The sequence below is a fragment of the Schistocerca gregaria genome, chromosome 4, assembly GCF_023897955.1.
Source record: "Schistocerca gregaria isolate iqSchGreg1 chromosome 4, iqSchGreg1.2, whole genome shotgun sequence".
Lineage (NCBI taxonomy): Eukaryota > Metazoa > Arthropoda > Insecta > Orthoptera > Acrididae > Schistocerca > Schistocerca gregaria.
The window spans coordinates 403,039,551-403,057,226 of NC_064923.1; the positions used below are offsets into that span (position 1 = coordinate 403,039,551).

Sequence of the window (17,676 nt, forward strand, 5' to 3'; positions counted from 1 at the left end):
CCTCAACTCTGTTTAGAATGTGTAAGAGGATAGCCATGTAGACAGTACCCATTTTCACTTTCTGTCCAGAGATTCACAATGCCACTCTTTCTGTCATTCAATCTCAGGTGAATGTGGATCAGCCAGGTCAAGCATATCAAAAGGCACTGTGATATCATGAATCCCATTCAATGCCATAAACACCAGAGGTATCATTGCATTTGTATGTAGTGATTCAATGCCACCACAACCCAGGCAGCAGCCTGTTGACCATGGCAATACTGCTCTCAACTGTTTCTGTACGATGACCAATTCTCCCTGCCATAGCGTACGGATCTCCGTGCTGGCGCGTTCACAGGAGCTCAGTCCGTCAGTTCACCTGATGATGGCGACATGTTTGATCGCCGAAATATTGTGCCCGTTGGACACTATAGACCGGCAGTACACCCGTGGATATTGTGATTATCAAATACGCCGGGAGAAACTCAAGAATCACATCATACACCTTTACGGGGAGGAGATGTATCGCAGCATAAAGAAATTTGAAAAGTTGCGCCAGCGTAGATGTCGTTTGCTAAGTACTCTTGCCTTTCTAAAGAGATGTCGTTCCGAGAATGTTGTTCCAAATTTTGCTAAGGTTATGCATCACATCGATTCTGCAGCAGCTAAGAGAATCAAGAAACGAGCCAGCCTCGCATTGGTACGTGAGAGAGTGCAATTCACCCGCCGGAGCCTTGAGTTTATCTCACAGGAATTACTCTCAAATTACATTTGCAACTGGCTACTAAGTTCACCTCTTTTTCCTGGGACTGGATTGATGGTGTCACCTGGGTGTCAGCTGATTCCGCACATAAGAAGGCTACGGGACGTCAAACAGCTAAGTTCTCACGTCTCCTTGACAAACCATCTCTGCAGGTTCCGTGCAAGACTGTCATCAATTTGAGTGGCATGGTGTTGAGTGATGATGCGGTCTCGGTTTTGCAGAAAGGTCTCAACTTCGCTCCCACCCCCAAGTTCACTCCGGTCGCAGAAATTGTTAGTGCTGTTGAACAGGTTGCAGCTCGACTTCCGCCAGAATCAGCCGAGGAAATACGTCGTGAAACTTGTCGTGCGTTGACGAAATCCAAGCCGATGAAGTCAAATATCAGCAGTAAAGAGAGGGCGGCCATTCGTGATCTGAGGGAACGCTCTGAAATTGTTGTCTTACCGGCTGACAAAGGCAATGCTACAGTTGTTGTCTCCCGTAAGTACTACACTGATAAGATGCAGAGCCTGCTAAATGACGATTCCTACCGGAAGATCAGCGTTGACCCTACAAAGAAGGTGGAGAACAAGACGAGGGTTCTTCTCAAGGACGCAGATTTACCGGAGGGTGACGCTAAGAAATTGTTACCCCAAGGTCCGGTACCGCCTAGACTATATGGACTCCCGAAGGTTCACAAAGAGGGGGTACCGTTACGCCCCATTGTCAGCAACATCAGGGCACCTACATATTTGTTGGCCAAATACCTGATGGGAATATTAAGTCCTTATGTGGGTAAATGCCCTCATCACATCTGTAATTCCGTGGATTTTGTTAAACGCCTTGATAGCTTCAGGTTGGATGATCAGATATCATGGCGAGTTTTGACGTCGTTTCCTTGTTTACGAGGGTACCCCTGCGAGAGTCGCTAGAGTTGATTGGTCAGAGGTTTGACGAGAATACCACTGAACTTTTTAGGCATGTCTTGACTTCCACGTATTTTCTTTTTAATGGAGAATACTACGGACAAACGGAAGGAGTCGCCATGGGTAGCCCACTCTCACCGGTGGTAGCGAATTTGTACATGGAGAACTTTGAGGAGGAAGCCCTGTCGTCATCCGAATGGAAACCTACTTGCTTTTTCCGTTACGTGGACGACATGTTCGTCATCTGGCCACATGGTATGGATAAACTCCTTGACTTCCTTACACATCTAAACTCCATACACCCTAACATCAAAATCACTATGGAGACTGAAATGGAGGGTAAATTACCTTTCCTTGACGTCTTGGTCAGGAGAAGAGCTGACGGCACCCTAGGTCATGGGGTGTATCGAAAGACAACACACACTGATCTGTATTTGCACACAGACAGCTGCCACCACCCTTCACAGAGGAATGGGGTACTTAAAACTCTAGTACATAGGGTGCGCACTATGTCTGACACAGAGAGTCTACCCCAGGAATTGGAACATCTGAGAACTGTATTTCGAAAAAATGGGTACTCAGAGTGGCAGATCCAACGTGCTCTCCGCCCAACCATTGCATCACAACCTGTTGAGATGGATGAAGTCACGAGGGAGGAGGTAGGCACTGCATTTATTCCATACACAGGCGCACTCTTGGGGAAAATCGCCCGCATTCTGAAGAAACACCGGGTCGGAACTGTGTTTTGTCCTCCGAATAAAACTCGTGCACTGGTGGGGAGCGCCAAAGATGACCTCGGTTTGAGGAAGGCCGGCGTGTACCAGATTTCATGTCAATGTGGCAAGTCGTATATTGGTCAGACGATGCGTACCGTCGAGGATCGATGCCGTGAACACCAGAGGCACACTCGACTGATGTATCCGAGCAAGTCGGCGGTCGCTGAACATTGTTTGTCGGAAAAATCACGCTATGGAGTATGACCGCACAAGGATTCTGGTACAGACGTCGAGATACTGGGACAGCGTTGTTAGAGAGGCCATCGAAATTCGCACCAATGACGACCTCATAAACCGTGACTGTGGCTATAATCTTAGCAAGGCTTGGGAACCAGCGATTGGGTTAATCAAGAGTAAATCGAGCAAACGCATAGTTGTGACGACCACGGCGGACAGAGCCATCACACCGACGTCATCTCAGACGCCGTCGCAATCTGTTCCACCGTGCTACCGTGGCGTGGGGCGCGGACGGCGGAGAGAGCGCGCCGCGGGTGGAGGGTATTTAAATCGGCTGCCGCCGCGACCGAACCCAGTTCCTCCTGAGCAACCATAGCGTACGGATGTCCGTGCCGGCGCGTTCACAGGAGCTCAGTCCGTCAGTTCACCTGATGGTGGCGACATGTTTGATCGCCGAAATATTGTGCCCGTTGGACACTATAGACCAGCAGTACACCCGTGGATATTGTGATTATCAAATACGCCGGGAGAAACTCAAGAATCAATTCTCCCTGCATTCATGCACGACAAACACATTCCCTATTCCTCTTCAATCTGTGTTGTTCATCTATACATAAACAAATATAACACTAACCCTAGCAGTTGCTGGATGAAATTGAAGTACTGTTGCTATGCTGCTTCTGGTTATCACTATGCTACAAGGTCAATCAAGTGAGAGTAACGCTCAAAAAAATACACCAATTCTCAGAAATTGTTAATCAATACTAGTCAATACAGTTAAATAAATACACAGATGCTATTCACTTCTTCACAGAAGCACGTGAAAAGAAAAGCTAAACTAAATACTGTGTAGATGAAGATGTTGTGTTCATTAGTAACTGATTTCTGTGTGATAATTGCATGGAATTCAGCCCTTCTAAATGATGCAGCATAGTTATGTATACAGATACCGGTTCAGCTAAGGAAAATGAAACTTAGATCACTGCATATGTACTTCGGCTCCAATTTTGTTGTGCTTATAACATTTCTGTGTTGAAAGATATATGTGTCTGTTGCCGTAACCTGTTAACTTTCAGATGCTAATTAAAGCATCTCAGTGCTACTTGAAGAGTGCACAAATCTTGTACATGTATTTACTACACTGAAATGATTCATTTATTATATGTATTGATGGAGCTGTTTGTGCATTTTTTCAGCATACAAGTGAACTTTAATTACTTGTCAACTTCCAAACTGTGTTATCTGTGCTGCTCCATAAGAACAATCTACTTTGACTGAAATTTTAGATAGAGATTTCTTGTGTTTATAGATGTTTTGTTGAAGCTTTTGCAGTACTGAAAATGTAATACTTTTTGAAACTTAATTGTACTTGAATAGTACTAATTAATCTAACCTTGTTTGTGAACATATTTTATTATATTCCTGTGTCTCTTTTCCTGTTCTGTGCTGTCGACATTTCATATACCTCAACTTTTGTGTATTGCATTATGTAAAATACAGGGCTGTTATGTGTGTGTTCGTTGGTAATGGTAAATTTGGGTCACTCAAACTATTTTTAATTAAATTAGGATTCTCAGGTGATTTTAAAATGCCTGGGGTTATGTATGTCCTTTTGTTAGATGTTTCCGCTATAAACAGTACTCATGGAAATATTTTTTTCAACATTTAGTTTAAATAAAGTGACTGCACAGGAGAATTTGTCAATTTCTTAAATTTAATGTTATGAACTTCATTTTAGGCTTTGTCTGCTGTTTTTGTAAAATACACTCATATTTTGGATTTTGAACGAATTATGTTGCAACCTCTTATTTAGTTCTATTTGTGTTTTTGTACAATGAGATTGTCATATTTTCATGTAGTATTTGCTACTCTTTTGCCTTTGGAAGTGAACATCAAAATGATTGTGTGCAAAATCAGTTGGTGGTACTTAGGATTTAATTGCTCATGTAAAAAATAAGAAGAAATCCTTATTTTGTTATGACTCTGGAACTACTAAGTTACAGTGTTATGAGTGATAGCAGTTTATGGGAATTACTGACATACCTTGAAGTATAGTGTTTGGTTGCAGGATAGGGAGGTTTGCTACAAACAGATCAGGGTCACATACCAGATTACTGACTGCTTGTCTTTAATGTCATCCAGTCTGGGTGTGGCTTTCACATGGTTTTCTGAACTTGTCTAAATAAATGCAGGGTCATCCTTCTCCATTTCAGAAACACTCAAGCACTTAAATATGAATACACATGGAACTAAATTTACACAATGCTTACAACTTACATCCATTAGTGCATCCAAACACAAAATAAATATTAAAATAACTGCCAAATCATGGAAGGTTGGACCCATTGTAAATGGCCTCGACCATTGCTGCAATGAATGCTGAGGTAAAAGAAGAAACCCATTTATGGACACTGGTTTTTATGTCTCTTTAAACTGCATCTTGAAAGCCACGTGCTGTTTGTTGTAAGTGGTATACCACTGTTTGCCTAAAGTATGAGCAATTGTGTCAGTCAACATAACAATTTTTGTGCCTGTGTGCACCTTAATGCGCATTACATTATTCAGTGGATAGATGTACTTCAACCCATGCATGGCCTCCCTAATGGCCTTCTCTTCATTAGGTTATTTCATGTCTACAGTTTACATAAAACCTCCATTGATAAAACACGATGGATTATTGAAGTATGTGAGGCAATATACAGTAGGCCAAATGAATCTGAGTATGTTCAGAAATCTCAGATGTGGAAATCTGGAACCTGTATCCATCAAACATTAGGCACAATACCCTGTGTGAAGTGTGAATTATTCATAAAATGCTGTAGTTGTCAACTATAATCTTTCACCTATAATGGTCTTTTTATAGAATCCAAATATTTCACGTACTGATCATGGAATAGCCACTAAAACACTGCAATATTCAAAGTATATGTTCTGCATCTACATAAACAGTTGTAATTCTTAATTAAGTAAACCAACAGACATAGCATTGTTCCATATAATGGAGCATATTAACCAAATAAATTAAAAATATGTATGTTAGAAATCTAATTTTGTATTTTTAATGTGCCTTGTAATATGTATGTAGATGGATGACATTGATGTTAAAATGGTGTTAGACTGAATTTTGTTGTACTGGTAAACTCATGATGTTTTACATAATAACCAATTCTGGATAGAGCCTGTGTCTGAAACATTTACACATGTTTGTTGTCTGTGTCTGATCTTTTTTACAGTGAATACTTTTGTCTATCACCATCTGCCAATTAATTCTTTGCTATGTATGCACTCTTTGTTGGAGCTGTGTATTAACTGGCATATTGTACTTAACAGGTACAAAACTACAAGCCTGAAGTTATATGGTCAGATGGAGACTGGGAAGCAGATGATACATATTGGACTTCACGGGATTTTCTTGCCTGGTTGTATAATGAGAGTCCTGTCAAGGATACTGTTGTTGTAAATGACCGTTGGGGGAAAGGTGTTACATGCAAACATGGAGATTTTTATACATGTTCAGACCGCTATGATCCTGGTAAAGTATTGCTGTACTGCTAGTATCATCTGACCTGTAATCGATATTTAAGTAATAACTTTTGTAGCGATAAATGTAATTGTGAAAAATTGATCTGTGTGAAGCACTGTGTAAATGTGTGTACAATTTTATCAGTGTACTTTACCATATGGTACATTTCATATAACTGGAATATGTGTAATAATTTTGTTGGACCAATTCACATTAATTGGATGTGCATCACTGCAAATGACCAAGACAAAATTAAAAATGTATTTACATTGGAAATAAAAATCCCATGTTGTTGTTGTTGTGGTCTTCAGTCCAGAGACTGGTTTCATGCAGCTCTCCATGCTACTCTATCCTGTGCAAGCTTCTTCATCTCCCAGTACCTACTGCAACCTACATCCTTCTGAATCTGCTTAGTGTATTCATCTCTTGGTCTCCCTCTACGATTTTTACCCTCCACGCTGCCCTCCAATATTAAATAGGTGATTCCTGGATGCCTCAGAACACATCCTACCAAGTGATCCCTTCTTCTAGTCAAGTTGTGCCACAAATTTGTCTTCTCCCCAATTCTCTTCAATACCTCCTCATTAGTTATGTGATCTACCCATCTAATCTTCAGCATTCTTCTGTAGCACCACATTTCAAAAGCTTCTATTCTCTTCTTGTCCAATCTATTTATTGTCCATGTTTCACTTAAATCTATGCTTGATATTAAAAAAATTTCTCTTCTTCAGAAACGCTTTCCTTTTGCCAGTCTACATTTTATACCCTCTCTACTTTGGCCATCATCAGTTATTTTGCTCCCCAAATAGCAAAACTCATATACTAATTTTATTGTCTCATTTCCCAACCTAATTCCCTCAGCATCACCTGGCTTAATTCACTAGCATTCCATTATCCTTGTTTTGCTTTTGTTGATGTTCATCTTATATCCTCCTTTCAAGACACTGTCCATTCCGTTCATCTGCTCTTCCAAGTCCTTTACTATCTCTGACAGAATTACAATGTCATTGGCGAACCTCAAAGTTTTTATTTCTTCTCCATGGATTTTAATACCTACTCCAAATTTTTCTTTTGTTTCCTTTACTGCTTGCTCAATATACAGATTGAATAACATCGGGGATAGACTACAACCCTATCTCACTCCCTCCCCAACCGCTGCTTCCCTTTCATGCCCCTCGACTCTTACAACTGCCGTCTGGTTTCTGTACAAATTGTAAATAGCCTTTCGCTTTCTGTATTTTACCTCTGCCACTTTCAGAATTTGAAAGAGAGTATTCCAGTCAACATTGTCAACAGCTTTCTCTAAGTTTACAAATGCTAGAAATGTATGTTTGCCTTTCCTTAATCTATTTTCTAAGATAAGTTGTAGGGTCAGTATTGACTCACGTGTTCCTATATTTCTAAGGAATCAAAATTGATCTTCCCCGAGGTCAGCTACTACCAGTTTTTCCATTCGTCTGTAAATAATTCATGTTAGTATTTTGCAGCCATGGCTTATTAAACTGATAGTTTAGTAATTTTCACACCTGTCAACACCTGCTTTCTTTGGGATTGGAATTATTATATTCTTCTTGAAGTCTGAGGGTAGTTCGCCTGTCTCATGCGTCTTGCTCACCAGATGGTAGAGTTTTGTCAGGGCTGGCTCTTCCAAGGCTGTCAGTAGTTCTAATGGAATATTGCCTACTCCCGGGCCCTTTTTTCGACTTAGGTCTTTCAGTGCTCTGTCAAACTCTTCGCGCAGTATCATATCTCTCATTTCATCTTCATCTACATCCTCTTCCATTTCCATAATATTGTCTTCAAATCCCATATACCTTATAAATGGCCCAAAATGGTCGTGATTAATACTTCTGATGCAGTTGATATTCCACACGTAGGCAGACAGTGGAAGAGTTTGTAATTTTTGTTGGTTGTAAAAGGCACTGAAAAACTGTTGTAACAGTTGGACAGTATCATTGCAATTGAAGTGTCATAAAAATCCACTGCAGCTAAGCAACAAACAAATGTCAATATCTAAACTTCTACAGTAGTCAAGTGTACCTGTGGTACATCATGCGATAATAATAATATGTATTCGTCATTTGATCATTTTATACAATGATATAGACAAGACACTTTCTAAAGAGGCATACGATACACAGAATGTAATGATCATGCATCTCATTACTCCTAGGGTCATACATGCATGTGTGCATTCTCTCTCTCTCTCTCCTCTCTCTCTCTCTCTCTCTCTCTCTCTCTCTCTCTCTCTCTCTCTCTCTCTCTCTCTCTCTCCCCCTCTCTGGCTCTCTCCCCCCCCTCCCCCCCCCCCCCCCTCTCTCTCTCTCTCTCTCTCTCTCTCTCTCTCTCTCTCTCTCTCTCTCTCTCTCTCTCTCTCTCTCCCCTCTCCCAGTCTGGCTCTCTCTCCCCCCCTCTCTCTCTCCTTTCCTCGCTCCCCTCTCCCTCCTTCCCTTCCTCCCTCCGCCTACTAACCTTGAACCATTTCATACACTCAACTTAGGCAGCACAGTCATTATTGCACTTCACCAGGTTCATTGTGACAGCTTGCTGCACACCCAACTACACTAAAACAGAAAAGCTGGAAAAAAAATTCTTTTTAATTCTGCAAAAGCCATAATTTTAAGTTAATTAGAAACTTTCCTAGATGATTTCCAATTAATAATCCCTTTAATTATTTGTATTTCTCATTTTTTAATTTGTAGCACTTTTCTGTAAGTTTAACGTAACAAATACACATAACAGATAATTTAATAGTATATTCTTCTTAAATATTTACAACTGTCTCTAAATGCTGGGTAACCTTTCGATTCTGCAATTGTCGAACTCACATGATTCTGAGGCGAACAACTTGTTGAGCCATGCTCGGAACACACTTTCATCCAGAAAAGAAATTCCTTGGAGGTTGTTTGATAAAAAGCAGAAAAAGTGAAAATTTGAGGGCACAAGATTGCAGAATGACTTCCCATCCCAGCTCCTGTGTAGTGTTTCTTGTCAGTGTAGCAGAATGTGGGTGACTGCTATCATGGAGTAACATCGTTCACGCAGTCTTCCTGGTTGCTGATCTTCTATTGTGTCTACAAGATGTTGCAGTTGTTAACAATAAATGTCAGCAGTTAATGGTTGCACCTCGGGGAAGTAATTCATAGTACACCATATCATCGCTGTTCCACCAGACACATAATATCACTTTTGTGGAAGTCTGCAGGTCTTTGTACGAGAAGTTGCTGCCTTGTTTGGGCTCAACTATTCCTTTCTTTTCCTTATGTCAGCATGAAGACACCATTTCTCATCACCAGTACAGGATAGGGATGGCTGATGTCGTTCACAAGCCAACTGATGACAAGCGAGCAGATGTGAATGTATGGCCATCCCCTGATTTTTATGATTTTGGCTTACAGTATGCGGTACCCATACACCCAATTTTTGAACCTTCCCAATTGAATGCACATGTCACACAATGGTAGAATGATCACAGTTCATTACATTTGCCTGTTCTCAAATACGGTGATGATCATTGTGGATTAATGCAAGTAAATAATATTCATCAAACCCCAAAGACCTTCCTAACTGTGGAGAGTCACTAGTCTCAAAACAGTGCTGCTTAAAATGAGAAAACTATTTTCTTACCATGCTCTGTCCAGTGGCATTATCCTCACACACAGCATACATGTTTCTGGTCACCTCTGTTGCTGTTTCCCCTGCATTGAACTCGAATGAAGAGCATGTTGGAAATGTTCTCATTTCTCCACTTGGCCATCCATTTTCCAGCATCCACAATGTGTAAATTCAAATAGCAACAGTGGACTACAAATAAAAAAAATGACAGTTCATAAATAAACCTATTGCTACCGAAATACCAAAATGCAAAATGAAAATGCTATGATCTTATGCATCAACCTAATAAATTGTTGTTTTGTGAATCTTGCATTTCCTCAGAACAGTATGCAATACCATAAGAGCTATGCACATTTGTATCATGAACACATCACTCTGTTTAAGTGTTACAGATCTCCCTAAGTATTTTTAAGATAGTTTTTTCAATAGTTTGAAGTTAGCTTCCTGTTTTAAATGATCATCTAGCCTTATTCCAACCATCTTTGTACAAGATTAAGTGCCACTTCTAACTCAAACATTATAATTCTTCTGGTTTTTGTTTGTGTATCTCCAAAGCTATCCCATCTTTGTCTTTTTTCTGTTGGTACAGAAACCTTTTGTCCGAAATCGGTTTCATTCTTTTTCATGTAATAAAAAGATAATACCATACTCATTTGGCTTTGGAGGAAATTCCAACCTGCAGGCTGAAAACACCACAAGACTGTTCATTTGATATCAACATTGCAAACCACCAGCATCCCTTATGGTGTGAGTATCTATGTTATAAGAGTGAGTGGTTCATTTGCCACAGTCTCATACATGTAGGAAAAAAACAAACAGAGCATCTACCTGAAAACTGAGCCGGTAACAGTGAAGATGAACCTGGTCATTCAGATTCTGAGAAAACAGGAAGAATCAGATATTTCAAAAACTTCTCATGCCACAGTAAAGAAAATTTATTGCCACCCTCAACATATAGACATTAAGCAAAACAATAAAATTCAAGCTCCTGATAGATACTGGTAACAAGTTCAGAATTCTTATACTCAGTATACAAGAAACATGTTTTTGTAATGATGATCACTTTGGTTGAGAGGTATATTGTTTAGAGAAAGGAAAACCTGCATCTAGACATCCAAAAAGTTATTTACTTATGTTGAGCACCTCTTTCTTAGAACATATTTCTTCAACTTTGTCTTGCCTGCTTTTTGTCATGTGAATTTTGGATAGGACTTTTACTATTTGTGAGTACGAGATTTGGAGTTTTATTTTCAGTGCTAACTTGTCATTACTTTATCGGTTAGTAACATATGTGTGACTACTTTCAAAAACCATAGTGGTTTTTTGGCACCGAATGTATTTTATATACTGCAATCTGTAAATGTATAACTCTTTGTTTGCCTTGTTTTTGACAGGAGTTCTACAGCCTCACAAATGGGAGAACTGCATGACTATTGATAGAAATTCATGGGGATATAGACGCAATGCACGACTGAAGGACTATTTAACAACACATGAACTAATTGAGGAACTTTCAAGGACTGTTAGTTGTGGTGGTAAGTAACAGAATCTCCATTCTTATATTCTAATGTTGCTGAGGGTGTAACCATGGCTCAGTTGCAGCAGCTTGAACTCACCCCACTTTGGTGTACAGTTTGTTGTTTAATGCCAACATATAATTCAGCTTTATGTTAAAGGCTTTGGAGAATCTGAAAACAATTCAGCTTCATGTATTGCACTTTTCTTCATTTGTATATATGATCCAGTCACATTAATGTGACCACCACCTTCGTTCAATATCAATGAGCAACAACCACTCACAGACAGCTAGTGGTAACACTAGCAGTGCAGGTTATATAAAACGTATCAGAGGACTCAGAAAACAGTGCACTCATTGTCATAATGTGGAAACAGAACGATTTATCTTATGCACAGAAGGGCATAATCATTGGCTTTTAGGCCAAGGGTGGAAGGATTTCCTGAATTTCTAAGTTAATAAACTGTTGCATTCCACTGTGGTTAAAATATATCTTGCATGGCAAAATGGCAGTATCCAAAACTGGCACCAAGGCAACTGTTGTGCACCACAGGCCATAGATGACAGGGCCAAACGACAGCTTCGGAGATGTGGGCTATGAAGTGCAACTCCCAACTGTTGATGATATATGGCCCAGTCCTCCTCCTGACCATCAAAAGTCATAACTTTGGTGCATAAATGGGAGCTTTTGCTGACAAAACCTGAATAGTGAACAACATGAGACAAAGACAGCTCCACTGATGGGACACATTGCCAACCATGAGACTTGAACTGTCACAGAAGTCTGAAAAAAGTGCTAACTAATCACTGAAAACAGACAGACCAAAAACATCAACTAAGATAATTCCTTTGGTAACAACACATGAACGGAAGACATCATATACGAAACAGAGAGATTGTCAGAATATTCACAGACTGTGACTAATACCACTGAATAAGATAGTGTCAACACCAGAAACAGGTATATACTTCCCCATCAAAACAAATTGACACATAAGTGAAAATCCATTTGCTTGAAACCTCTCAACCAGTGAGAAAAACGGAATGCAACTCCATAAAAGAACACATGCACAGCAAGAATCATAAACTGCACATGAAAACAGTCTTGTCACCAATCTCCCCTATGGCAGATGAGGAAAGAGAAAACAACTGCAACAACGTGGACACAAATGTATAGCCACTTTTCTGTGCATCACTTTATATGTGGTTGCTTGCTGTGTTAAAAGATGATTCTCAAGTTGCATTAAAAAACACTTTATTAACTGCACAAATTCATAATGCCATTTGTCCCAAAACAACAACTGACAGATCGTTCATGATCACTGGAAATAACAAACACAAAATTTACTGGCATGATAACAGATCTGCAGGAAAAACGCCATCCCTTATGGCTGCAGGTGGCATCAGATGAGAGATCATCCAGCATGGAGTAGCATAGCCATGACAATGGTGCAAAGCAGAGCAGAGCTTCCTGTCTTGTCTCGGTGAGTTCCATTAGAGGCACTAAAAATGTAGCCAGTGGAACTGCAAAAGCAACTGAACTGCAGTGTACTGGAACCCGAACTGAAACTGGCTTGCTCGAGGCTGTGCCTAGTTGTATACACCTGACAGGTGGAAGTATGTGTGCATCCACAAGATGTGTGGGTGGTATTTGTTTTTTGATAGCAGTGTGTGGTGCGTATGCTGTTCGGAACCATAGCTCGTGCCCCCTGGTAAAGCCTGTAACAAGTGGTATATAAACATACTGCTTGTGTACAACACTGTGTCATGACATGTGATGCCCATCCTGTACAAATACACAATCGACAGAGGAGAGACACTTGCAGGCAATGGATAAGTGAGCCTGCATGGTGGAGATGTCGGACTGGCAGCAGACATATGCAACCCACGGCTGATGTACAAAACTGTCAGGATATCCATTTTCCTTCTCACTAACCTTTTTCTTTGATGGGTCACATCTTGTAATCTTTATCCTCCTGAGGACCATTGTGTTACCTGCAAAAATTTCATCACCCAGCCCCTGACCTGTGGCTGGGGGCAGGATTTTCTGTTGGGATTTACTCCCCAAGGGGCTGACTTCCCTATGCTTATAGAACCCCCTCCCCCCCCCCCCCCTCCATTGCCATATGTGAGACATGATTTGTCTGGCTCCTCTATTGAGGCCTGCGTGGCTTTGGTGACTCAGCTGGTAGTTATGTTTCCGCTGTAATATCCCTCAACTGCACTGTAGCACACAAACTCTCCTATCCAGCACTGAAAGTGCTTTCAGATAAGGCTGTGTATCATGGGAGTGCTCTATCAGTAGTCTTGTTGTGTAAATGTAGCTGTTTTTTCACAAAAAAGTTACAGAAATATGAAAGTACTGCTGCATTTTATTAGCCATAGTTTTATATCAGTGAAGTTTGTATTACCAATTTCTTGACATGTGTTGTGTACTCTAATCAAAATTTGCAATAGTGAATAAAAACAGTAATATTTAAAAGCAAACATGAAATCATTGAAAAAATTGTTTTTATTGTACACCGTATATGAATAGATTATTTGTGAATGGGTATATTGTTGTTTTTATGGCATTTGCTGTGACATAGTCTTGTTGGTGCAAATTTTGCTACTGGTTTGTGGAATAGGATCTAATTTATTCACTTGGAAAACCTAAAATTCCTTTCCTCTTTATATAATTAAATTATGCATTATGATCAAGAATGTCAAATGCTTTAACAGATGTGTAATGTTTCAGCATCCATTTCCTTTCCACCTATAGGTTTTATGATAACTCACCTATAGGTTTTATGATACTCACATAGAGCAGATATTCACATGTGTATGTAGCCTGACTGTAGCTCTGTTGACTGGTGGTAGTGAATTCTTGTTTATCAACTGCAGCAATGTGTTATGAAAGAGCTTCTCAGTTGTTTTTGGGATGTCACTAAGCTGTGTAGCACGTCTGAATATATTTGTGTTATCTGTAGTGCTCTTCTGGTGGAGGGCGGACAACCTTAGCAACTTTTGAAGATTGTGTAAAGTATCTGTAGTTAAGGTCTGATTCATAATGAGAATCAGAGGTGCCATTTGTATTAATAATACAGCAGGGCTATTTCTTATGTGAGCATAATGCTGATATGATTTCACCTCGTGTAAATTGCTTGAGATCCAGTGATACACAGTGATATTTGTAATTTCAGGAACTGTATACATTTTGAGTTCCAAGGTAAATTTTGGGAACTTTTGCTGTCTTGTTAGACTACTATGGATTTTCTAGTGTTGGCATAGGATACTTATGTACTACCTAGCTGTAACTGGAATATTTAGTGTATTTGCTTTCTACTTGTTTCTAATTAAGTGCTGTGTCCCTACTTCTTATTAATTTGGAGACATAGTCATCATTCCTCCTGTTTTCATCAGTTATAATTTGTTGATGGATCTTATTGTACTGTTAGACATAATTTTGTGTTTCTAGTAATTCAGTTTAAAAAAAATGAAAGCAAGGAGGGGATGCAGAAATATTTTCTGGAGATTTTTATACTAGTTGCATGCCAATTTTCACTCCTAGTCGGTTTTAGTATATGTTGATAGGTCGGGAAAGCTAAGACAAAATAATAATGATATGGTTTGAAAGGTACTGAACATGCTATTAATGTTTGTCCTGGTCAACACTTCATTCCATTATTTCCCATTTCTATAGGCAACATAAAATTGTAATATTTCTCTTACTTAGGTCTCTGCTGCTGCACAATTTGATGGATAGTCTTTACTGTGAACATTGATCCAGTGTTAACAAGAAAGTGTGAAGACCACTGTAGCCCATATTTAATGCTATAGTATTATATGTGAGTTATTTTCTTGATTAATGACCTGATACAAAGCAATTTTAGTGTCCCTCATTCTCAATTATGTCACCTGAAGGAGAATAACACAGAAACCATACCAAATTCAATTGAACGTAGTATAAGCCATTACAGATTCCTACCATCAGGCTACTCAGTGGAGTTGGATGAACACCTCACTGAGACTTCACACTTACTAAATGATTCCTAGAGAAAAGAAGTGCTGCTCTCCTTTGAATTTTCTCTTTATCCTCCATTAATTCTATCAAGCAAGTGCCCCATACTCATGGTCAGTACTTATGTGTGTGAACTGCAGTTCCTTGGAATTCTTCCAGTAAATGTCAATCTGTCACCTGCTTTCCTACAGCTAGTTTATGCTTTGTTCCATTTTAGGTCACTCTCAACACATATACCCTGGATCCATGTATTCCCTTCCATCTAATATCCATTTGAAAGTAGCTATTTATTCCTTCTGCTTTCATATTTCCTGACTTCCCATCTTCAAACACTTGTTGAGTAAAGTATTTCATGAAACTAAAGGCAGTGATATTCTGTTTCAGGTAATCTGCTTTTGAATGTTGGTCCTTCAAAGGATGGAATGATTCCAACTATATTTGAGGAAAGATTAACTGACATAGGCAAATGGCTTGATGTAAATGGGGAAGCTATTTATTCCACTAAGCCATGGAGAGTACAAAATGACACTCTTACTTCAGGTGTTTGGTATGTATCAATGTATGACCAGAGATGTTTTACAATTCAAATATCTTCATGAATTAAACTTAGAGCCAGAAATTAAACAGACACATACAAATATTATACTAAACAGGAAAGTACATATGAAAAAAATGTTTGAACTAATGAAGTAGACAGCACATAGAAGTGTGTGCTTGTGAATTAATATTGAAAAATAGTTCACTTTTAATTGTAACTGTATATAGATCTTCACTGAAAAATTTTGAAGTGTTTACGGGGCATACTTATTTCTTACTATCCTATCTGTCAGACAACATCAAGCCATTAATAGTTGGTGGTGATTTCAGTACAGATTTTGTAAAGAATTCTGATAGAAAAGATTATCTGGAAATCTTATTACAAACCTACAATTTGATCACATTAATTAACTTTCCATCATGGACACCGAGCGAGGTGGCGCAGTGGTTAGCACACTGGACTCGCATTCAGGAGGACGACGGTTCAATCTCGTCTCCGGCCATCCTGATTTAGGTTTCCCGTGATTTCCCTAAATCGCTTCAGGCAAATGCCGGGATGGTTCCTTTGAAAGGGCACGGCCGATTTCCTTCCCCATCCTTCCCTCACTCGAGCTTGCGCTCCATCTCTAATGACCTCGTTGTCGACGGGACGTTAAACACTCATATCCTCCTCCTCCTCCTCCTCCATCATGGACAGATAAAGATAGGAGGACCCTAATTGATAATGATTGCCTCAATCATATCCAGTGCAAGAAAATAACTATATGCCCTGTAACGAATGCTCTCTAATCATGATGTGCAGGTAGTTAGGGTAAATAGGATGTTGCCTTACAGTATAGATACTTTTCAGTGGAAATTAATTACAATAATTAATTATTGTAAGACAAACATTTTTAAAAATAGTTTACAAGAACTAAATTTTTAATGAACCAAATGCTGATGTAAAATTTAATCAGTTCCATAATAAATTCATGTCATTATTTGACAAGAGCTTTCCACATAATTTAACCAGAAAGGATATTAAACAGCCATGTCAAAACCCATGGATCCCTAGAGGGATGAAAGTACATTGTGAAAGAAAAAGGGAAATATAACTGTTGACAAGAATGAGTGAAGATCCTGCAGTAGTTGGACACTAAAAAAACTGCCCAAAGTACTAAGAAAAGTTATTAATATAGAGGAACATGTATATTATATCAGAAATCAGTAATAAGTACTGCTGTTTCCTAAATATATAATTCATCACTAACTCAGGGCACTGTTTCAGAGAAATTAAAATATGTCATTGTTAAACCCCTCTATAAGAAAGATGATATGAGGGATGTCAAAAACTACCGACTCATTTCACTACTGACATAATTTTCCAAATTAGTTGAGAAGGTAATGTATTGTAGAATAGTATTCCACCTGAGCACCAATAGTATCCTCCACAAATCACAAACTGGATTTCAGAAGAGTTATTCAATTGAGAATGCCATTTACACATTTGCTCACCAAATTTTACAATCACAAAAGACCACAAGCTGGTATTGTCTGTAACCTACCTATGGCATTTATCTGTGTGAATCAGAATATTCTCCTGGATAAAATGAGGTTATGGACTTGGCGTGATCAATCAATGGACAATGTCATATCTAACCAAAGAATGTGGAAAGTTATGCTTCATAATTCAAGCAATGTTAAGTGGAAGAGATTCTTATGGGGTTTCACAAACTCAATCTTACGTGCACTGTTTTTTCTAATGTAAGTTTACAACATTCTGTCAAATATACAACAAGCAGAATTAGTTCTTTTTGTAGATGACACTAATATTGCAATAGGTCTAAACATACATACAGCAATGGAAGAAATGGTAAATAATGTTCTTAAAGATATTATTGAGTGA

General features: G+C 39.2%; 1 protein-coding gene across 1 annotated transcript in view; it reads left to right on the plus strand.

The window, feature by feature from the left end:
• LOC126267505 (alpha-L-fucosidase-like) overlaps window positions 1-17,676 on the plus strand; it is a 112,298-nt gene that overhangs the window by 86,216 nt on the left and 8,406 nt on the right. The window contains exons 5-7 of the mRNA XM_049972802.1: window positions 5,931-6,132; window positions 11,133-11,273; window positions 15,639-15,801. Of these exons, the coding sequence (XP_049828759.1) occupies window positions 5,931-6,132; window positions 11,133-11,273; window positions 15,639-15,801 (506 nt within the window). The remainder of the gene's footprint in view (window positions 1-5,930; window positions 6,133-11,132; window positions 11,274-15,638; window positions 15,802-17,676) is intronic.